Source organism: Pleurodeles waltl, chromosome 10, assembly GCF_031143425.1.
Source record: "Pleurodeles waltl isolate 20211129_DDA chromosome 10, aPleWal1.hap1.20221129, whole genome shotgun sequence".
NCBI classification, from domain to species: domain Eukaryota; kingdom Metazoa; phylum Chordata; class Amphibia; order Caudata; family Salamandridae; genus Pleurodeles; species Pleurodeles waltl.
This window is the reverse complement of record NC_090449.1, coordinates 221,077,197-221,101,428: the sequence shown is the minus strand read 5'-3', so window position 1 is coordinate 221,101,428 and position 24,232 is coordinate 221,077,197. Positions and strand designations below refer to the sequence as shown.

Genomic DNA, 24,232 nt, shown 5'->3' with positions numbered 1-24,232 from the left:
GGAGACACACCACCACCTGACAAAGTCAGGAATTCGATGCAGCAGGCAAAAGGGTGGCAGCACAGGCAGCCAATCAATGGCGAATGGCCAATTCGCAAGCTCTACTGGAAAGATACGACAGGGCACATTGGGACGAAATTCAACATTTCATTCAACACCTTCCCAAAGAGTTCCAGAAACGTGCCCAACAGGTTGTCGAGGAGGGCCAAACTCTCCAACAACCAAATAAGGTCGGCTATGGACTCAGCAGACACGGCGGCCAGGACAGTAAACACGGCGGTAACCATTCGGAGACACGCGTGGCTACGTACTGCCGGATTTAAGCCAGAAATCCAGCAGGCTGTGCTGAATATGCCTTTCAACGGACAACAGTTGTTTGGGCCAGAGGTGGATACAGCAATAGACAAACTGAAGAAAGACACTGACACGGCCAAAGCCATGGGCGCGCTGTACTCCCCACAGAGCAGAGGCACTTTTAGGAAGCCGCACTTTAGAGGGGGGTTTCGGGCCCAGACAACAGAACCTTTCACCTCACAAGTCAGACCCACATACCAGGGCCAATATCAGAGAGGAGGTTTTCGGGGACAATATAGGGGTGGACAGTTCCCTAAAACAAGAGGGAAATTCCAAAGCCCAAAAACCCCACAAACTAAACAGTGACTCTAACGTCACAAACCCCCACCACACAACACCAGTGGGGGGGGAGGCTCACAGATTACCAAAACTGGGAACACATAACTACGGACGCGTGGGTCCTAGCCATTATCCAACATGGTTATTGCATAGAATTCCCACATTTACCACCAGATGTGCCTCCAGGAGCACACAGCATGTCGAAACAACACTTAGATCTGTTGCAACTAGAAGTCCAAGCATTGTTACAAAAGGAAGCAATAGAACTAGTACCCAACCATCAAAAAGGAACAGGTGTTTACTCCCTGTATTTCCTAATTCCTAAAAAAGGACAAAACAGTGAGACCCATATTAGACCTCAGAACACTAAATCAAATCAGATCATTTTCACATGGTGACACTCCAAGACGTGATTCCCTTGCTCAAACAAAAGGGCTACATGTCAACATTAGATCTCAAAGATGCTTATTTCCACATACCCATACATCCTTCCCACAGGAAATACTTGAGGTTCGTAATCCAAGGCTTGCATTACCAATTCAAAGTGCTACCGTTTGGCATCACAACAGCCCCAAGGGTATTCACAAAATGTCTTGCAGTAGTAGCTGCTCACATCAGAAGACAGCACATGCATGTATTCCCTTACTTGGACGATTGGTTAATAAAAACTAGCACTCAGCAACAGTGTCTTCTACACACAAACTACGTCATAGAAACCCTTCACAAGTTAGGGTTCTCTTTTAACTACCAAAAATCACATCTACATCCGTGTCAAATACAACAATACTTAGGAGCAACAATCAACACACAAAAAGGGATTGCCACTCCAAGTTCACAAAGGGTACAAGCCTTTCAAAATGTAAACTAAACATGCACCCAAACCAACACTATGAAGTGAGGTTTGTAATGAAACTCCTAGGCATGATGGCTTCATTTATAGCTGTTGTCCCAAACGCAAGACTACACATGCAGCCCTTACAATAGTGCCTAGCAACCCAATGGACACAAGCACAGGGTCAACTTCAAGATCTAGTGTTGATAGGCCGCCAAACACACTCCTCGCTTCAATGGTGGAATCCTATAAATTTAAACCAAGGGCGGCCATTCCAAGACCCAGTGCCTCAATACGTGATCACAACAGATGCTTCCGTGGTAGGGTGGGGAGCACACCTCAACCAGCACAGCATACAGGGACAATTGGACGTTCAACAAAAGCAATTGCATTTAAACCATTTAGAGCTGTTAGCGGTGTTTCTAGCATTGAAAGCATTTCAACCGCTAATAGCCCACAAACACATTCTTGTCAAAACAGACAACATGACAACAATGTATTACCTAAACAAACAGGGAGGGACACACTCATCACAACTGTGTCTCTTAGCACAAAAGATTTGGCACTGGGTGATTCACAATCACATTCGCCTAATAGCACAGTACATCCCAGGAATTCAAAACCAGTTAGCCGACAATCTCAGTTGAGATCACCAGCAAACACACGAATGGGAAATTCATCCCCAGATACTACAAACTTACTTTCGAAGCTGGGGAACACCACAAATAGACCTATTTGCAACAAAAGAAAACGCAAACTGCCAAAACTTTGCGTCCAGGTATCCACACCCTCACTCCAAGGGCAATGCGTTATGGATGAGTTGGTCAGGGATATTTGCTTACGCTTTTCCCCCTCTCCCGCTCCCTCTGTATCTGGTAAACAAATCGAGTCAAAACAAACTCAAACTTTTACTAATAGCACCAACCTGGGCTCGCCAACCATGGTATACAACACTACTGGACCTGTCAGTAGTACCTCATATCAAACTACCAAACAGACCAGGTCTGTTAACTCAACACAATCAACAGATCAGACACCCGAATCCAGCATTGCTCAATCTAGCAATCTGGCTCCTGTAGTCTTAGAATTTGGGCATTTAGACCTTACACAAGAATGTATTAAGGTCATTAAACAAGCTAGAAAACCAACTACAAGACATTGTTACGCAAATAAATGGAAAAGATTTGTCTATTACTCCCATAATAATCAAATTCAACCACTACATGCTTCCGCAAAAAACATAGTAAGCTACTTATTACACTTGCAAAAATCTAATCTAGCTTTTTCTTCCATTAAAATACATCTCACAGCAATATCTGCCTATCTGCAGATTACACATTCAACATCACTCTTTAGAATCCTAGTCATCAAAGCATTTATGGAGGATTTAAAAAGAATCATACCCCCAAGAACACCACCAGTTCCTTCGTGGAACCTCAATATTGTATTAACACGACTCTTGGGGCCACCATTTGAACCCATGCACTCTTGTGAGATTCAATACTTAACCTGGAAAGTAGCCTTCCTAATAGCTATCACATCTCTTAGATGAGTAAGTGAAATACAAGCATTTACTATACAAGAACCCCATTATACAAATACACAAACATAAAGTGGTTCTCCGTACAAATCCCAAGTTCTTACCAAATGTTATATCACCGTTCCACCTAAACCAAACAGTGGAACTCCCAGTCTTTTTTCCACAACCAGACTCAGTAGCTGAAAGAGCCTTACATATGTTAAAAGAGCACTAATGTATTATATTGATAGAACAAAACAGTTTCGCAAAACAATTGTTTGTAGCCTTCCAAAAACCTCATGCTGGAAATCCAATATCCAAACAAGGCATTGCCAGATGGATAGTGAAATATATTCAGACCTGCTATATTAAAGCAAAAAGAGATCTACCTGTTACGCCAAAGGCGCACTCCACTAGGAAGAAAGGTGCCCCAATGAATGGCCTTTCTCTGAAATATACCTATGACAGAAATCTGTAAGGCAGCCACATGGTCTACGCCTCATACAGTCACAAAACATTACTGTGTAGATGTGTTAACGACACAACAAGCCACAGTAGGACAGGCTGTATTACGAACATTATTTCAGACAACTTCAACTCCTACAGGCTAAACCACCGCTTTTGGGGAGATAACTGCTTATTAGTCTATGCACAGCATGTGTATCTGCAGCTACACATGCCATTGAACGGAAAATGTCACTTACCCAGTGTACATCTGTTCGTGGCATGAGACGCTGCAGATTCACATGCTCCCTCCCGCCTCCCCGGCAGCCTGTAGCCGTTATAAGTTGTTGAAACTTGTACATTTTTAAATATATACTATTTTTTATACACATTATGTACATACATACTCACTCCATTGCATGGGCACTTTTACGATATTCACAACTCCTACATCACCCTCTGCGGGGAAAACAATCTAAGATGGAGTCGACGCCCATGCGCAATGGACCCCTCGGTCTCGTGACTCGAAAAGACTTCTTCGAAGAAAAACAACTTGTAACACTCAGAGCCCAACACTAGATGGCAGGATAATGCACAGCATGTGAATCTGCAGCGTCTCATGCCACGAACAGATGTACACTGGGTAAGTGACATTTTCCATATATATATATATATATATATATATATATATATATATATATAGAGAGAGATATATATAGATACGTAGAGCATGATGTTTCTTTACAGATATAGATGTTATCTTCTGTGTACTGCTGATTATTCTGATTCAAGCATGTGAATCTATGAAATATAGCCCAGTACTGGAGAAGAAAAGTTACTTACCTAGAACTGTGGTTCTCCAGTATTGGTATAGTTCATAGATTCACATGCAGCCCACCCTCCTCCCCATGGAGGCTCACCTCTTTTGTCTCTATCTTGAAGTCACTCGTGCTGACTGAGCCTCTGTGCTGAGGGTTCTAAAGGGTGGTCTTGCCTGATTGGCTGGACTTTGGGTCTTTTCTAATGAAGCTAATAATCTATGAAAGTGAATGTATTTTACCATTGACTACAATGGAAAAAATAAATAAAAGTATTATACTGCTTCCTGTGTACTGTGGGACTCCCACTTCTACGACGGAGAATGATTAAAGCTTGTTAATCTATGAAAGATACCAATACTGGAGAACCATAGTTACAGGTAAGTAACTTATCTTCCTATACTTTTTTTTGTATAAGCACTACATAACGCTATAAGTAGAAACATCGTAGTAATTGTACCAGCCTTTTAGAAAGACACTGAAGCTTATACCACTGTTGGGAGTAGTATTTTAGTACTGAAATAACTAATCCATTTGTGCCCAAGACCCTTTCACTTTCAAAATTAGTGTGATTCTTATCTACACTTGGATAATTCAGCCTGTTTGGACTCTCAAAGGTATTGTGTAAATTGATGGTTGATTATTGTTTAAAAAAAGTCATGTCCAAACAGGAATTCATTTGGGGACGCCATTGCTGTTCAGGTATGAAGGTATTTGGATCTGGCTTACTTCCTAAACATAGTTCCTAAAGCTGCCAACTGCCGGAACTCATTATAGTTCTTGGCTGAGAGTGCTTCACACATCTATGCGTTCTGCATATCTGAGAGGTATTGTTGTTCGTGCAATAGTGTTCCTTCACTCTTCTAAGCCTAAACTCGCAGATTTTCTGTAAATATACCTGTTAGACAACCTGCCAGCCTCTTGTGTATTTTTGTGCAAAAATGCTCACTGATGGGCAAACAATGGATTGATAGTGTCCTCTTGAGAAAAATATACTTTGCTACATTTTAGAGTTGGTGTGTTTCAAGTAGTCCCACAGATGTTCTAAAATATTTCCTGTTAACTGGCTGGAGTCCGCAGTGGCTGCCTTGAGTAAAATGCATTTTTCTCTGGCCAAATTTGAAGAGATTACCATAGCTGCGTATCAAAGCATTATTTTAAACTAACTATCAAATTGTGTGAAATCACAAATAATATCCCTATTAGAATAAGGTTGGCTGTTAAGCGCTAGTAGTTGAGTTAACTATGGATAATGGTGGCTGATTTCACTGACATCCACATAAATCTCGTTAAATGCATAGTAGTGTAGACAGTCCACAGAAGTAAAATCCTGCTCTTTATTGATGGCTAAATTGGCCAAATTTGTAAACTGGACTACTGAGTCATTTGAAAATACACCATTTAAATTCCTAAAATGTATTGAATTGACGATCCCATACTAGAGAAGCACTCCTCTTGCACTAGCTTTGATGAGTTTAGTTAGAGTGCTCAATATCTCCAAAAGCATCTGCTACATTCAATGAAAGTCATCCGTTAGACTGAAACTACGGACTTTCTCTACTTAGCGCATCAGTACCACACCACAATGGAATTTCACCCATTGGAGCACATTATATCTAGGAATCTGAACACTACATACTCGGTCCTTTTTAAGAATATATTACAGAAGACTGTACAAGCATTAAATAATTTGGCGGTCTCGTGGCTTATGTGGTCCTGTTTGTGACGTGATTGTGTGCCTTGGCAAGTAGGGCAGTCCTTCATAGGCTGCCATGCTTGTTTAGTTGGGAAGTATCTGGTTTCTCTGTAGAATTCTTTATGAATCTAGGCAAGGTTATGAGTAGTGTTTGAGAAGTAGTCGATAGAACAAGAGTGGTGTCCTTGATACTGAAAGTGACTTTTTCAGAGCAGCATTCTTTTAGTTTGACACATTGGGACCAGGACCTTTGACAGACCAGAGAAAGTTGCTCTTCAGCCAAAATGTAGCCAATACAGGTTGAGAATCTGGTATCGCTCAATTTTTCCGTCATTGGGTGTTACTGTATTCGTTGTATGCGGGTTTGCCATAATTAGGGCAACAGGCAGAAAAGGGGTGGGAGGGGCAGTATTTCCAGCTGTGGTATTGTGGGTGTGGGTGGGTGCAGGTTAAAAAAAAAAGTGGATAATGATATTTGTCTGATGCTTGATAAGGATGGGCTACATGCTTATAAGGTCCAGAAAGGGGATGGGACCTTGTAATAAAGATAAACATAAGTACCTCAAATTAAATGAGAGAATTATTTAGTCTATCAGTGGCTTACACCCTGATATTCAGTTGATTTTTCATTTTGCCACAGAATGTGATAGTAAATTTCTGAACACCCTGTTAGAAATGGGAGAGGGTAGGGTGACTGTTTCACCATTACTCAGGCAGTGATCCCATTCAAAATGTTGAGCATATGGTGACGTCATGGACATGTGGAAAGCAGGTGCAGAAATGGGAATATGGAGTGCTGGATGAACTCGTATGCTAGTATGATCTCTAGGAACATGAAATGCAGACAGGTGTAGTCTAAGTACTTGTAAGAAGTGGTCAGATTGTTCACATTTTATTATTTTACCTGCTCTCCTTTCACTGTTACTACATTTCTCACAGGTACCATCACCAGCAGCGCCCCAGTGCTATTTACAGGGATGGACGAGCTGACCTGTGCTGCAAGCTTACTAAAATTACAGAGTGGGCCAGACTCTGTAGGCTCGATTTAGGAAGCATCTCTCGTTTAAAGGTGAACAACGCAGTATCTCTGGTCATGGTGCATCCCGCATGTAGCGCCAGCGTAAGGTGCTGTGCTTGATAGCCAGACCTTTCCAGTGCCAAGGAGAGGTTTATGATTAACTAAAAAAAAAACATTTAGTTTAATGGAGGACAAATAAGAAAATGCTCTGTCATATAGCATGTTGTCCAGCACAGAATTATCAGAATAGAAAATAGAAGAGTGGGAGTTAAGGGATTTCACAAAGTTTACTTTGCACATTGAAAATACCAAGAACCATTAGTTAAGTAAGATTCCTTTTTTCTTTTACTTCTGCGACACAAGAATGAGATAGCAGTACCTCAGAGGTAATTTTGTGCACAAATGCCAGAACCAACTTCTGTATTGTTAAGAAAGGTCCAGTGAAAGGTTAAACGCTGTGTTTGACCTGACAAGATAGATATCTAACCTCCAGACTCCTCTTTTGGGGCAGATTCTCTCAATGTAGGGTAATTATAATGCTATGGATCCACAGACCTGTCATTCCTAGTACCTGGCGTTGGTGGTTAGTCCCAGAGGTTAGGAGAGTGAAGAGCAGGGTGACGTTTTAGACGAGCAGTCTAACCTAATGAGTATCTACATATATGTCGAATGCTCCAGTTTGAGCTCAGATAAGTATTACATGAACATGCAAGTTCACCCCTTTTGTGGAATCTTGGCGTTAAGGGTTACATAGAATGGTGTGCTATGATGGTTCATTTAAGCTTTGTTGTGGCCGTTAAGGATTGCGGCTGTTATGGATGTGAAGTGCCATATACGTGCACCTTGGTAATTCACCTGCTTTGTAATTAAAATAAATGGTCCTGTTTACCCTCTGTCCACCTCGTGCTTCTGCTTGAATAGTACATAAATTGTTTAGCATTGAGCCTAATGAGGTGCCTGGAGGCAAACTCCGTTAGTCTGCTCAAATAAATTCTGTTTCCTTAGTTGCTCAAGTAGGTCATCTTTAGACGGACTGAAGCGTGGCTTTTCATAAGCCACTCATCTGCCATTGACCAGTTTATTTCCAGGATGAGCATACCTCGTTTTATTTCGGATACAGTGGAAGGCATGGTGTGTTCCAGACCCCCAGCAGAGTCACACTCCGACAAGTGGTGCTGTTGCATCATTGGTTTCTGAGCAGCAGGAGCACGCGCTGTCCCAGCTGTAAACGGGCAGTCCCCCCCCCCCTCCCCCCCCTCCAAGGCTTGTTCTGCGTCACCAAGCCTCATTCTTCATGCAGTTTTGCTTGGTTTCTGAGCACCAACAGAGAGGGTTAGTTGGTCATTACAGCCCACATACGCAGTCATCCAAGCATGCCAGGGCCATACGACTACTTCCTCTATCTTCCTCGTGTTATAATGAGCCTATCACAACTGAGAAATGCTCATCTTTAAATTTTATTGATTTCTTATGAAATTTGTATTGTGGGTGCGTTTCGACCATTCTAAATGCACCTTTGCTTCGAAGTGCTCTCTGCGGTCAGGTTCCAGGATTATTGTGTCCCGTCACTTAACAGCACTTTTAAATAGTCCACTGTTTCCTATGATTTTCTGTTCCTTTTCTTCCACTTAAAGTGTGCTGTGTTCATTCTTTTTCTGTTTATCATGCAGTTTCAGTCCCTCCAACACCTTTGCTGGAAACTCCAGTCGAGCCATCCATTGTGGTTCGATACTTTTGAAACTTTTTGAGGCACTGTTGGGGCATCTAGATTCAGACTGGAAATACGTACCTGCTACTAAACCTTGGGATTTGAGGGAAGGGGTATTTTGAAAAGACAAAAACAGACTTGTTGTGCTGCCAAGTCTAGTCATACTTCGACATCCATTCTTCAAGAAACGAAAAAGAAATTGAAAACGTGGATAGCATCTTTAAGCTGATTAGCGACTGACTGGCAATTTGACAGTTTCACAGATCAACTTGTTCGTGATCAATGTGCAAGTCACTGTAGACGAACGTAGCCAACATAGACTACTGCCATGGAAGCCAATCTTTGACGATTCTAGCAAGACTGCTCTAAGCACTGAAACTTCTTAAGTGTCAGCCTTGGAATTGGGTGAGAGAAGGTAGAACCAGTTTTGTGCAGTGTGGAGAAAATTGATTAAGTGTGAAGGGAAAGCAGAGATAACTAAAACATGTTTCTAAACACAATCAGTGTTTGCTTTATCTTGGTTGTGGCAGTTGAAGCTGACGCTTTCCTCTGTGCAGGTTGGTTCGCCAGATATATAATTACAATAAATCCAGCTGTTTGTCTGCGATCTGCCATGTGCTCCAGCTTGAACTTGTGTGTGGCAAGAAACTGTTACACGGCTAATAGCAGTCAACTTAATATGACTTTAATTTTCCAACAGTAATATTTTTCGTGTTGGAATGTGTGTATGGGAGCAGAGCTGTGCACTAGAAGTGGAGCACATACATGTTTGTAAGAGATTACAAATGGCTTTATATTACTTGGAGTATGTGTATGCGAGCAGGGCATGTACGAGATGTATAAATGGCTGTATAATTGCATGAAACTGATAAATCTTGACAATTGCGTCAGATCATGTCACATGGCGTTTTCATAGTGTGTCATGGCTATTCTTGTTATGTCTATTTATGTGTTTATTGTTAGTTTGCATTTCGTACCCTAAAGAACTGTAAACAGTTGAGATTGTGCTGAAGGGCCTTGCTTGGAGCCTTGGGTGCATGTAGGGCAAAGGGCCTACTTAGTAAGTTCAAAGAGTCCTGCAGCTGACCCTCTCTAGGTACCTCTTCTTGACATGAGCTTAACTTAGAGTTCCCTGGGACCTCTTAACATGTTCCCCTTAAACACACACGCCTTAATGGAATTTGTGCTACTGCTCGAAGTGTTCGAAAATGAATATCTGTCGAGCAAGCTGTGTCTGTCAATGTGTATTTGCTTTCATTCTTTATTTTGTAATAAAATGAAAATGTTTTTGCACACGAACATACACCATTGGAGTCTGCAGCACCGACGTTGGTTAGTATTCTGTTGCATTGAAAGGTCATTTTTTGGTTTACTTCTATCTGCGGTGTATACATAACTTTCCGTTCCAGCAGCGTAATTGTTACACGCACAGTTTAACACAATTGAATACATTTCAGCCAGGCTTCTCATTTGGCACCTTGCTCATGGTCTATGAATCCATTCTGTAAAACAAAGGTAAGCATTAACATGTCAAACAGCTGTAGAAATATTCACTCTACTTTTGCGCAGCTACTACTCCATTCATTTATATGTCAGTGTGTTGATCTACCATTTAACATTTCGAATATTAAGGTAAATAAAATTTAATTGTGCATAGCTGTAGGTATTTTCACATCTTGGTAACCACAGTTTTATTTTTTTTACTGCCACACTTGCAGTTAATACAAAAGAAGAAGAAGAAGGTTTGTTTTCCTCTTATTTTGAGTTTTACTCCGCGTGCATACGGAGTTCTATTAAGTTTTAATTTGTTTACTTGTTCTCTTTACCTGCTTTCATGAATCCAGACGTAAAGACATTTGAAAAGGAGGAAGGTTTGTGTTGCCTGTTTCAGGTACCTTTCTGCATGTACTTCAAGCTTTGTTTTGTGTGATTCATCCATAATGCAGTAGATCACATAAAGGTAATACCGCTGATTAGACAAGTAGGTTTTGATCGAATTTTTTTGTAAGGCATGTTGCCTTGCAGTGTTATGTCTTGCACAGTGGACATCCTTAGCCAACCTTCCAAGCATGCTGATGGTGAACTTGATGTCATGACCTTGGTGCAAAGGAACATCTTTACTTACAGAAAGTCTTGTGTCAGACTGCCAAAGCTGTGGAAACTAATTGTTAGAGACTACCTGCTAAAACTACTGCTAGCACTGGGCTCGGTTTTGATAAAATCAAGATGTACAACTCTAAACACATGTTACCTAAAATATAAAGATCACAAATATTTTTATACTAAAAGTCCACTTTCAACGCTTTTGGAGCACTACAGTATTGTAAAATAATAATTGACATTTAATTTCCAAGTCACTGAAAGTCTCTATGAAGTGGTAGCCATGTGTGCCAAAGGGACCAGTGAAGTTGGTAACTGTAGAATTCCTTGACTGTTTTTACCCATACTTCAGTGTCTGGCAGGATAACGGTAAAGTGAGGGACTTTACCTAGAAGAACCCTGCCTGTTTCCCTGTAATCCAAGTTGTCTGATAGGGCCATCTAACTGCAGATTCCTTACCTGTGAATTCTCCTCAGGCATCAGACTGGATCTAGAAGATTTTACGTGACCAGTACCCCTGCACACCAATAGGTGGTGCTGATCAGCTCCGCGTCATCCATGCTGGAAGTGCTGGTGTGGTTACTACATAGGTTCCATCCAGATTTGCAGCAAATTATTTTCTTTCCACGCCAGCCAGCGCTGATCTGAGAGAAGAGCAACCCTTTAGTAATTTTTAGACTAGTCTTTTTGTTTAACGATTTTGAGGTATTATCTCCTGGTGTTTCGATGTCGCCATGCTAATCAGGTTTTAAAGCCCTGCGGATCCTCTCATCGGGCGATGTCAGTTACTGATCCGTACCTCATCTGTTTGTGGTGGTTGGAATGTGACCACAACCAAAAGTTGTGTTTGGAGTGCTCGGCCATGCATCGGAAGGCTTTGAGGGAGTCACCTTTAAAGCTGATGGCGACCCGGCATGCCACTCCGCGCAGGTCAAGGTTCAGGTCAAGAGGAACATCTCGGGACCGGTCATGGAGTCCAAAGTCGTCGTCCCCACTCAAGTCCTTGGGCGATCAGGTTAAGTCAAGGCACGAGAAGAAGAGCAAGAAGTCAAAGAGATCTTTGACTTCTCATCTGCCAGCCGAAGCGACGTAGGAGCGTTGTCACTCTAGGCCTCATTCTTCAGAACCTGTGCCTTGGCAGTCTCTGCTCCTTCCCGATTTTCTGGGAGCAATCCCTGCCCATTTAAAAGAATTTTATGAGACCATAACTCCTAATTTTTGGGCAGCCTGACCCTGTTGGTGCACCTTTGGGCCCCGTAGGGTCTGAGAGGGCCCCAACGGCTTCTGTGCCAGCGGCTTGGGTTTCACCATCGATTGGATCATAACCATCGCTCGACGTTCCCTGGCGACGGTCCAGATGCTGATGCTCCCGGCGCCTAATGGCGGTGCCATCCCCATTGTCATCCCCTACTCCTACATGGAGCTGGATGGGTGTCGCCTGAAGCTAGCAGGAGCTTTGCCTCCTAGGTCAGATCCTGAGTCCTATTCTGTTGTGATAGGCCTCGTGGAAGAATTGGAGGGGTTGCTGGACCCTTAAGAATACCAGCCTTGAGAGGAGAAAATGGACTGTCGTGAGGATTTTGGTGAAGCCTTTGGACTGGGCACATCTCCGGATACTGGTATGCTTATTCCCCCAACCCTGGCTACAGGGGAGGGAGCCTCTCACACAATGGTGGTGAGGAGGGGGTGGCTGAGGTCCTGGACCTGCAGCTTCCCTCGTTGTTAGTCGAAACTAATCTCTTGACAGAGGTACTGCAACGGGGAGCTTCCACATCCGAACCCCAGCTCCCGTTCAGTGATGCCCTCACAGGTGACCTTTAGGCTGCCTGGTCCAAACCCAGCACAGGGGCTCCTGTGAATAGGACGATTGCCTGCCACTATCGCCCTGCACCTGGGGACCCAACCTTCCTCAAGTAACACCTCATCCCATAGAGCTTGGTGGTCCAAGCCTCAACTTTCCACGGCGTGATCCCTACTGCAACCTCCCCACTCCCTTAGCAGCCTCTAAACCCTCCTAGTCTGCCTTATTACCACCACGGGCACCCAGTTGGTGGGAGGATTCGCCATCACCTGCCCTGCTGGCAGTCCATTATCTCTCACAGGTGGGTGGGTTTTGCAGGTAGTCCAAAGGGGTTACTCCCTCCCCTTCAAGATCACCCCTTTCCTCCATGCCACCCTCTCAACCAGATGATGGAGCACCATCTGTCCCTTCTGCGTGAGGAAGTTTTGGCTCTTTTTGCCAAGGTGTCATAGAGAGAGATCTGGTGCCAGAAGTAGGTTGTGGTTATTTGCTCTAATTTCTTGTTCCCAAAAAGGACAAGGGTCTTCGCCATATTCTAGACCTCAAAGCCCTCAGTCTCTTACTCAAGAAGGTGAAATTCAAAAAGCTCACATTTGTTTGGGTCTCTTCTTCCCAGGACACTGGATGGTAGCGTTGGACTTGCCGGACACTTACTTTCACAACCCCTTCCTGCCTGCCCACAGATAGTAGGCCACAAGCACTCTCAGTTCTCTGTGCTTCCTTACCAGCCCTCTTCCTTTCTATATGTTCACCAGTGTAATGGCAGTGGTTGCAGCTCATCTGTGGAGATCAGGGGTGTCAGTCTTACCCTATTTCGATGACTGGCTGTTGAAGGCAAGCTCGCCCCAGGCGATCATCTCCTACCTCCATACTACGGGGAACCTTCTGCATTCACTGGGGTTGAGTATAAATGTGCCGGTGTCACACCTGACTCCCCCTCAGATGCTCCCTTTCATCAGAGCTGTTCTGGACATGGTGCAATTTCAGGCTTATCCTCCCGAGCGTTGAGTCCAGGATATTCAGGCTATGATACTGAAGTTTCGGCCTCTTTCTTGGATTTCTGTGAGACTGACTGACGCTGTTTGGACTCATGCCGTCCTGAATCCTGCTGGTGACGCATGCCAGGTGGCATGTGCGGGCTCTGCAGTGGGACCTGAAGTTCCAGTGTTTGCAGCATCAGTGTAATCTCTCAGACATGGGCCAGATCTTGGAGGGAACTGAGAAAGATATGCAGTGATGGTTAATGAACTTTGACTAGGTCAGAGGCAGATGCCTCTCTGTTCCCCAACCAGATCTGACAGTAGTGACCAATGCGTTTCTCCTGGGATTTGGCGGCCAACTGGGAGAGGTGGAGGTCCGAGGTCTCCATCAGAATCCGCACTCCACATCAACCTGCTGGAGCTCCAGGCAATAGGACTGGCATTAAATGCCCTTTTGCTCTCCAAGGGCAGACTAGTGCAGGTGTTAACAGACAACACCACCGCCAAGTGGTACTGCAACAAGCGGGGTGGGGTCGTGGATCCTTTGTCAAGAGGCTCTATGCCTCTCGACATGTTTGGAACACCATGACATATCCCTGGTGGTTCAACATCTGGTGGGCTCTGTGAATGCCAGAGCAGACCAACTCAGCTGAAAATGCATAGTGGATCATGAATGGCATCGCCACCCGGAGGTGGCACAAGGTCTCTTTCAGCAGTCGGGAGAGCCTTGGATAGATCTGTTCGCCTCCACTGAGAGCCCGCAATGAAAGCAGTTTTGCACGCTGGAGTTTCTAAGGTGGCTCTCACTTGGAGAACCTTTACGTCTCAGTTGGAAATTGGACCTCCTGTACACCTTTCTGCCCATACCACTTGGCCCAGAGATTTCAAGAAGATCAGGAATGACTGAGCCCAAGTAATCCATGTGGCTCCGGACTGGGCACAGAGTCTGGTATCCCAAGCTGCTGAGCATGTCCATCGATCCTCAGAACAGGCTGCCCCTTTCGCGAAGATATTCTGTTGCTGCAGCAGGGGAGGGTTCTTCACCTGAACCTGTCCACTCTCTGCCTTCTTCTGTGGAGATTAAGCAGCGACAGTTGACAGCTTTAGACCTCCCTCGCTAAGTCTGTAACGTAATCTTGGCAGCAAGGCATCTCAATCAAAATTGTATACTCCTGTCTTTGGAAGAAATATATTCCATGGCGCACAGACAAACCTGTCGGTCCTCTTTCTGAGGTTCTACAGTTCATTCTTTCCCTTGTCTAACAGGGGTCTTCTTGGGCACTCTTAAGGGCTATTTATATGCTGTTTCTGCCTTTTTGCGGTTGCCTGATCAACCATCCTTGTTTAAATCTCCTATTGTACATAGATTCCTCAAAGGTCTTACTCATCTATTCCCTCCATCCCTATTCATTATGTCACAGTGGGATCTTAATGTGGGTCTGACCTTTATGATGTGTGCTCCTTTTGAGCCCCTCCACAATTGTCCCATCAGGCTTCTCACATTGAAAACTTCCTTCCTGGTGGCAAATACATCTGCCTGCAGAGTTGGAGAGCTGCAGGCCTTATCTAAGCCGCCCTACCTCTCTTTATATTTTGACAAAATGGTGATTCGCACAAGGGCCTCTTCTGTCAAAAGTGGTTGCACCGTTTCATGTAGGCCAGTTAGTCACCCTGCCTATTTTTATGCACCTACCACATCCTTCTAAGGAAGAGGAGAGACTCCACCGCCTGGACTCAAAAAGAGTGTTGGCATTCTACCTTGATTGTATCCGTTGATTCTGCGTGGATGACCAACTCTTCATGGTGTTTGTTGGTGTGATGAAAGGTGGGTCAGAGCAGAAACAAAACATCTCTTATTGGCTCATGCTCTGCATCAAGATTTGCTATGCATTGGCCATAAAGCAATCTACTGAAGGCTTGCTGACTCGTTCCTGTAGACTTAAAGTTGTGACCACTGCATTAGCATGCAGAGTTCTGGTCCTCGACATCTGGCAGACAGCAACATTTGCATCTCTGCACACGTGTACCAAACATTACTGCCTGGACAGCCAGGTCCGTAGGGCTGGGCACTTTGCCCATTCAGTCCTGCACAACTGTTTGAAATTGGTTTGCAGACCCACCTCTGGGGATGGATCTATTCACAGGTAAGGAATCTGCAGCAAGAAGTCTGTATCAGATGGATAAGTTACTTACCTTCGGTAATGTCTTATCCGGAAAAGACAATATCTAGTTGCAGATTCCTTACCAACCCACCCATCCTCCCCGCTCTGCTGACGGATTTCAAGGGGCAGGATTTCCCTTTCAGGGCCCTAGTTTTGACACACCAGTGGTCGGTGTCCTTCATGGCTCTGTGCTTCCGGAGTGAAAAACTGACGCCGCCCCCGGGTGACGCCTATATAGGAACTGAGACATAATTTCCGACACCACAGACTCTGGACGTAGAGCAGATTGATGTCACCTACTGGCAACTGGGAACTGCTCATGAACAAATTTTCCGGATGCAGTCTGACACCTGGGGAGAATTCACAGGCAAAGAATCTGCAGCAAGATATGGGGCCTGATTTAGATATAGGCAGACGAGTTACTTTGTCACAACGATGACAGAGTAACCCATCCGTCAGTATCTAAGTAAGGCCCGTAGTCTCTACCAAATAAGGTGATACTGAAGATAAGTAATACTTGTCCTTTAAGAAAAGGAAACTTCTGATTTCCAAAGAACACTGGACAGTACTTTAGTAAATTTTAATTCCAGTACTAGGCAGAAATGTCTGCATCAGTTCAGTTATGAATGAGTTTCACAGGTTTTTGGATCACCACAACTCAGTCAGGGTTTTTCAGTCTCCTTGAGCACTTGACACATGTATCTAGAGTGTGAAGCCCTGTTAGTTCTCAGGCTGCTGGTCAAGCCTGCTGGAGATACAACATCTCTGCATAAAAGAGCCAACGGAAAGAACCTTCCTAGTGCATCTGACAGTCTTTCTTCAGTTACCTAACAGAGCTATGCCTTTCACTGCCTGGCATGTTTGTTTTACCTTTTTTTCTTTTTATTTATTTTTTATAACAATTTGTTCCTCCTCTTCGCTTAAGCCACCTTGAAGCCTGTCAGGACTTCACAGAGCCCTTGTGAGATCTTTGAGATGCAACATGCAGAAGATATTTTTGATCCAGGGGGGCGATTAAGTTTGTATGAGCTAGCCCATCTCCATATCTGACCACAGGCACTGTTGAATATTGTGTATTGATCAGGATTGCATTGAAAAGTCCACTTTGACCATTTTAGTAATCTTCGTCATACATTTTCTCATTGGCTGACACTGAGCCTCACAATATCTCAGGTCTATAGTTGTCCCGTTAGAGTTTCTAATATAGTAAAAGTGAATACAAAGGCCTTTTTACTGAAGGTGTAATAATTGTCCAGGATAGGTGCCTCTAACTCAGGATCCAGTTAGGAGGTGTCACAATCAGATTTCATATTCTGTGTCAGTAACAGCTAACATGAGCTTTGCAAACATTTTCCAGTGATTTCTTCAGTAAAGTGACTAAGACAAATAACAAATGGTCAAGCAGGATGTATACTGCTATGTCCTAGGCAAGACTTTGCCACTAGGATGAATAAGCACATGAGGGGAATGAATACTGAGGCAGCCACAGTGTATCAAGTATGGTATTGTTGAAAGGGAGGGAAAAAGTGCAGACTGTCTCCACAAAGCCTGAGGGAAGAACAGTAGCTGCCCTCCACTGTGGGTCAGGGGATGCATGTTGGCTGCATCACCAACCCAGTGGAGACTTGTGCAGCTAATAAAAACTTGAATTATCTCCATTGGACTTGATTATGTTTGGGGAGTTTTTAGTGGGGAAACCAGTCACCTTGAAAGTTGAGTTTGTTACAATGCAAGAATTGTCTTCCCTAAATTAGGCTAGTCTACAAGACTCCAGTGCTATCCACCTGGGCACCATAGTCCTAAGTTCAGTCTATGAAGACCACCTGATGCACCTATTTGGAAGTACTAAATGGGTTGAATTAACCAACCTGCCACTTGTAAAGTCAGACAGGGCAGAGCTGATTATTTTGCCGGGGCCACCCAGTTGGCACTGGGATAGGTATAACCGTTCACAGCAAAGATCCACTATGTTGTTAGCTGTACATTTCCCTAAGCGTATTCTTTTATGAGAACCTTCTTTCACTCTTGTGTCACAGGAACTTAGAATAATATGGAACACTGCAACACCTTTAAACTAAAAAACATAATTCCCTCAAAATAAGCAGTTTCTGGTGTTCGATTGGAACATCGAATTCAGAAGCAATTTGAGTACAATCGCGTGGCTTTCTTTGCAGCCACAGAATTAAGGGCTACAGATTACAGCATGATATCAACCAGACAGTTGCCTCAGACCAAGGAACTGATCATTGCTAATTTAGCTCAATAGGAAGATAGATCTGTAGTCTGTGTATAAAGGAGGCTTTTCCAATGGAGCAGATTTGGGCTACTGTTGAGAGGGAAGCAGTTTGGTTTTGAAAGAAGTTTAGGCCCTACATATTTTCAGCTAGCTTACCTTCCAGAGTGACCGTAGTCCTGAAGCTGTGCTAATAAATAGTGTGCAGTTATCCTTCTGGGATGGTTTGTATTCTTCCAGTGTTTAAATTTGCTTGTTGAAAGCAAGTCTGGAACGCTACATGCCAACTTAACCAGTACCTCAGAATGGCCTGCCTTCATACTCCCAACATTAGCAGGTAAGTTAGGGAGGGTATGGGGATTCTATCTTGTCTTTTAATATTCTGTAAAGCGTTTGCCTTTTCCCCATTATTGGGGATGTACTTCGTTCAGATGTGCCATTAGTTTGACAAGGCTTCTGCAATATCTGTTTGGGAGTCTGTCCATGATTGTTCATGACACACATGTACAAACACTTGATAGTGTTTAGGAGCATAGTCCTGTGAAGGCCTAATCTATGACCAGGTAACTTCATAAGAGTCTTATTGCTTCTTAGTTGCAGTTGTTTGCAATCTGCTAAGGTTAAGCATGTATCGCTTAATTAATAGATGCCTAAAAAAAAAACGACATAGGCTCTCAGAGTAAAATATATGAGGCCTCGTTTTGATACTGCTACCAAAAAATATTGCTCTTTGAATGAAATCTTGATTCCGAATATGTAATAGCCAGGCCCCTCTGCGGATAGAAGACTCAGCTTTCTGCTCTCAAGGTACCCATGTTAAAAACTTCCTCGGTCTGATACTCTATTACCCTCTCCTGACTCAAGAGAAAGATTGGTAGATGTGAGTTTATTGTGTGTTTGTTTTTTTTTTTTTGTTTTTTAAACCCAGAGTACATTAACTCTAGTGACAAACTAGTCATTAGAAAGGAACTTCTCAATTATCTATGACCACAAGAGTGGGGATTGAATCAAAGAAAGGATTTGTGGCATGTTTCTTTGCCTTATGCAATTCTCCCAATATTGAGCCATATTTGCTAAAGGTCCCCGGACATCACAGGTAACTTTTGATAAGATTCAGGCTTTGCACACTTTTTGGTGGTCTATCCTGCAAGTAAGTATAATGTTCGATGGCATATGTTGCTGCAGATACACATGTTTGGCACAGTCCGCTGCCTGGTGTTGGGCTCGGAGTATTACAAGTTGTTTTTCTTCGAAGAAGTCTTTTTGGTCACGGGACCGAAGGACTCCTCCCTCCTCGGCTCCATTGCGCATGGGCGTCGACTCCATCTTAGATTGTTTTTTTCTGCTGTCGGGTTCGGACGTATTCCTTTTCGCTCTGTGTTTCGGTTCGGAAAGTTAGTCAGAATCTCGGAAGAAAGCGTCGGTATTGTTCCGTTCAGTATCGGGATAGTTAGGTACATCGACACCGATCATCGGAAGACTTTGGGGTAGTTTCGATCCCCCATCGGGGCCTGGTCGGCCCGACCGCGTGCGACATCGAAGCCGATGGAACGGACCCCGTTTCGTTTCTGCCCAAAATGTCACAGTAAGTATCCTTATACAGATCAGCACTTGGTCTGTAACTTGTGCTTGTCCCCCGAGCACAAGGAGGATACCTGTGAAGCCTGTCGAGCCTTCCGGTCCAGAAAAACACTCCGGGACCGAAGAGCCAGGCGTCAACAAATGGCGTCCACGTCGACAAAACAACGTTTCGACGAGGAAGAGGAAACATTCTCGGTTCCGGAATCAGAATCCGGAGACTCCGACGTCGAACAACAGCAACAAACTGTGAGTAAGACGTCGAAAAGTAAATCCATCGACAAACCGAAAGCCCAGGGGACGCCACTGCCAACAGGCCATGGCTCGACCCATAAAACAGGCGACCCGTCGAAGGCGCCGAAAAAGGGCACGCCCATAGCGAAGACACCCGACTCCGGTCGAGGGACCGCCATGGAGCAATCTCGGAGCCGAGAAAGCGGCTCCGAGAGACAAAAACAAGATACCGGCACCGAAAAACATTGGCACCGAGAATCCATGCCGAAAGGAACAAAAATTCTGTCGGTGCCGAAACCGAAAAAAGATTCTCTCTCGGCGCCGAAAAATACCACACCTTCATCCTACTCAGAGGAACAAGGAATAAGTGGCCAAATGCACAGATTTGGACAAGAGCTCCAAAGTGTAGAATCGGACTACACACAAAAGAGACTGTACATCCAGCACGACACAGGGAAGATATCAACCCTTCCCCCAATCATGAGGAAAAGAAGGATCGGACTTCCAAAGGATGACGCACAACCACAAGCCAAAGTGGTTAAAAAAGTCACGCCTCCGCCCTCTCCACCACAGGCATCGCCGGCACAAACACCGCCACAAATGCACTCACCAGCGCAAACTACCATAAGTGATGACGATCAGGATCAAGACGCTTGGGACCTGTATGACACCCCAGTGCCGGACAATGATCCCGAGTCATACCCCACAAAGCCGTCACCGCCAGAGGACAGTACCTCATACTCGCAACTGGTGGCTAGGGCAGCAGAATTCCACAATGTCCAACTGCATTCCGATCCTATAGAGGATGATTTTTTATTTAACACCCTCTCGACTACACACAGCCAATATCAATGTCTCCCAATGCTACCAGGGATGTTACGGCACGCAAAACAAATTTTTGAAGAGCCCGTAAAATCAAGAGCCATCACCCCAAGGGTGGATAAGAAATACAAACCACCACCCACAGACCCAGTGTTTATTACTTCGCAGTTACCACCTGACTCCGTGGTAGTAGGGGCAGCTCGCAAGAGAGCAAATTCACATACATCTGGCGACGCCCCACCTCCGGACAAAGAAAGCCGAAAATTTGATGCGGCAGGGAAAAGAGTAGCATCACAGGCAGCCAACCAGTGGCGCATCGCAAATTCACAAGCGCTGCTGGCCAGATATGACCGCGCACACTGGGACGAGATGCAACTTCTCGTAGACCATCTTCCCCAGGAATACCAAAAAAGGGCGCAGCAAATAGTGGAAGAGGGACAAACGATCTCAAACAATCAAATCCGCTCTTCACTAGACGCAGCCGATACTGCAGCAAGAACAGTCAACACTGCTGTCACCATAAGGAGACACGCTTGGCTACGCACTTCAGGCTTCAAACCTGAAATCCAGCAGGCTGTCCTTAATATGCCCTTCAACGAGAAACAACTTTTTGGCTCTGAAGTGGATACAGCCATTGAAAAACTTAAAAAGGACACATACACGGCCAAGGCCATGGGCGCACTCTACTCCCCGCAGAGCAGAGGCTCTTTCAGAAAAACTCCATTTAGAGGGGGGTTTCGTGGCCAACCCACAGACACCACCAGCCAACAAACAAGAACCACACCATATCAGGGTTCCTTCCAAAGGGGAGGTTTCAGGGGATATCGGGGGGGTCAATTCCCAAGGAGTAGGGGAAGATTCCAGACTCCAAAAACACCTCCACCTAAACAGTGACTTTCAAGTCACGCAACCCCTTCACTCAACACCAGTGGGGGGAAGACTAAGCCAATTCTACCAATCTTGGCAACAGATTACAACAGACAATTGGGTATTAGCAATAATCCAACATGGCTATTGCATAGAATTCCACAACTTCCCACCAAACATCCCCCCCAAAACACGCAAAATGTCACCACAACATTTAGAACTTTTAGGACTAGAAGTTCAAGCACTACTGCAAAAGGATGCAATAGAGTTAGTACCAGTACAACAAAAAAACACAGGAGTTTACTCCCTGTACTTTCTAATTCCAAAAAAAGACAAAAAATTAAGACCAATATTAGATCTCAGGACACTAAATACCTACATCATATCGGACCATTTTCACATGGTCACACTACAAGACATCATTCCACTGCTCAAACAGCAAGATTACATGACCACATTAGACCTAAAGGATGCGTACTTTCATATACCAATACACCCTTCTCACAGAAAGTACCTACGGTTCGTATTCAAAGGAATACATTACCAATTCAAGGTGTTGCCATTCGGAATAACAACTGCACCAAGAGTGTTCACAAAATGTCTAGCAGTAGTAGCAGCACACATCAGGAGACAACAGATACATGTGTTCCCTTACCTAGACGATTGGCTAATCAAGACCAACACAGTAAAAAAATGCGCAAACGACACCACATTTGTCATACAAACCCTTCACAAACTGGGGTTTTCCATCAACTATACAAAATCACACCTAGAACCGTGTCAAACACAACAATATCTAGGAGCAACCATCAACACATCAAAAGGAATTGCCACTCCAAGTCCACAAAGAGTGCAGGCATTCCACAAGGTAATAAGTGCTATGTTTCCAAACCAAAAGATACAAGCAAAATTTGTGCTAAAACTTCTAGGCATGATGTCATCATGCATAGCCATTGTCCCAAACGCAAGACTACACATGCGACCCTTACAACAGTGTCTAGCATCACAATGGTCACAAGCACAGGGTCAACTTCAAAATCTGGTGTTGGTAGACCGCCAAACATACCTCTCGCTTCTATGGTGGAACAGCAAAAATTTAAACAAAGGGCGGACATTTCAGGACCCAGTGCCTCAATACGTTATAACAACAGATGCTTCCATGACAGGGTGGGGAGCACACCTCAATCACCACAGCATTCAAGGACAATGGGATATACACGAAACAAAATTTCATATCAATTACCTAGAACTGTTAGCAGTATTTCTAGCGTTAAAAGCCTTCCAACCCATAATAACACACAAATACATTCTTGTCAAAACAGACAACATGACAACAATGTATTATTTAAACAAACAAGGAGGAACACACTCAACACAATTGTGCCTCCTAACACAAAAAAATTGGCAGTGGGCGATTCACAACAACATTCGCCTAATAGCACAATTTATTCCAGGAATACAAAACCAACTAGCAGACAACCTTTCGCGAGACCACCAACAAGTCCACGAATGGGAAATTCACCCCCAAGTTCTGAACAAGTACTTTCAAATTTGGGGAACACCCCAGATAGATTTGTTCGCAACAAAAGAAAACTCAAAATGCCAAAACTTCGCATCCAGGTACCCACACCGCGAATCACAAGGCAATGCTCTATGGATGAGTTGGTCAGGGATATTTGCGTACGCTTTTCCCCCTCTCCCTCTCCTTCCATATCTAGTAAACAAGTTGAGTCAAAACCAACTCAAACTCATACTGATAGCACCCACATGGGCAAGACAACCTTGGTATACAACTCTACTAGACCTTTCACTAGTACCGCATGTCAAACTACCCAACAGGCCAGATCTGTTAACACAACACAAACAACAGATCAGGCATCCAAACCCAGCATCATTGAATCTGGCAATTTGGCTCCTGAAATCCTAGAATTCGGACACTTAGACCTCACACAAGAATGCATGGAGGTCATAAAACAAGCTAGAAAACCTTCCACTAGACACTGCTATGCATCTAAGTGGAAATGATTTGTTTACTACTGCCATGCCAATCAAATACAACCATTACATGCCTCTACTAAAGACATAGTAGGATACTTACTACATTTGCAAAAAGCAAATCTCGCTTTTTCATCTATAAAAATACACCTCGCAGCAATATCTGCTTACCTGCAAACTACTCATTCATCGTCTCTATTTAGAATACCAGTTATTAAAGCATTCATGGAAGGGCTAAAAAGAATTATACCACCAAGAACACCACCAGTTCCTTCATGGAATCTTAACATCGTCTTAACAAGACTCATGGGTCCACCTTTCGAACCCATGCATTCCTGTGAAATGCAATATCTAACCTGGAAGGTCGCATTTCTCATTGCAATCACATCCCTCAGAAGAGTAAGTGAAATACAGGCATTTACCATACAAGAACCATTTATTCAAATACACAACAATAAAATAGTTCTAAGAACAAATCCAAAATTTCTGCCAAAAGTAATATCACCATTCCATTTAAATCAAACAGTAGAATTGCCAGTGTTCTTCCCACAACCAAATTCTGTGGCTGAAAGGGCACTACATACATTAGACATCAAAAGAGCACTAATGTATTACATTGACAGAACAAAGCTAATCAGGAAAACAAAACAACTGTTCATAGCTTTTCAAATACCACACATAGGAAATCCAATCTCTAAACAAGGCATTGCTAGATGGATAGTCAGATGCATTCAAACATGCTATCTTAAAGCCAAAAGAGAATTGCCTATTACACCAAAGGCACACTCAACC

General features: G+C 43.9%; 1 protein-coding gene across 3 annotated transcripts in view; it reads left to right on the top strand.

The window, feature by feature from the left end:
• The window catches only part of ABCC1 (ATP binding cassette subfamily C member 1 (ABCC1 blood group)), an 872,430-nt gene that overhangs the window by 504,968 nt on the left and 343,230 nt on the right, over window positions 1-24,232 (top strand). For 2 of the 3 annotated variants that reach the window (XM_069210193.1, XM_069210195.1), the window contains 2 exons: window positions 10,387-10,410; window positions 10,513-10,539. The exons of the other annotated variant lie outside the window; for it this stretch is intronic. In XM_069210193.1, coding sequence (XP_069066294.1) covers window positions 10,387-10,410; window positions 10,513-10,539 — 51 coding nt within the window. The remainder of the gene's footprint in view (window positions 1-10,386; window positions 10,411-10,512; window positions 10,540-24,232) is intronic. 3 annotated transcript variants of the gene reach the window in all.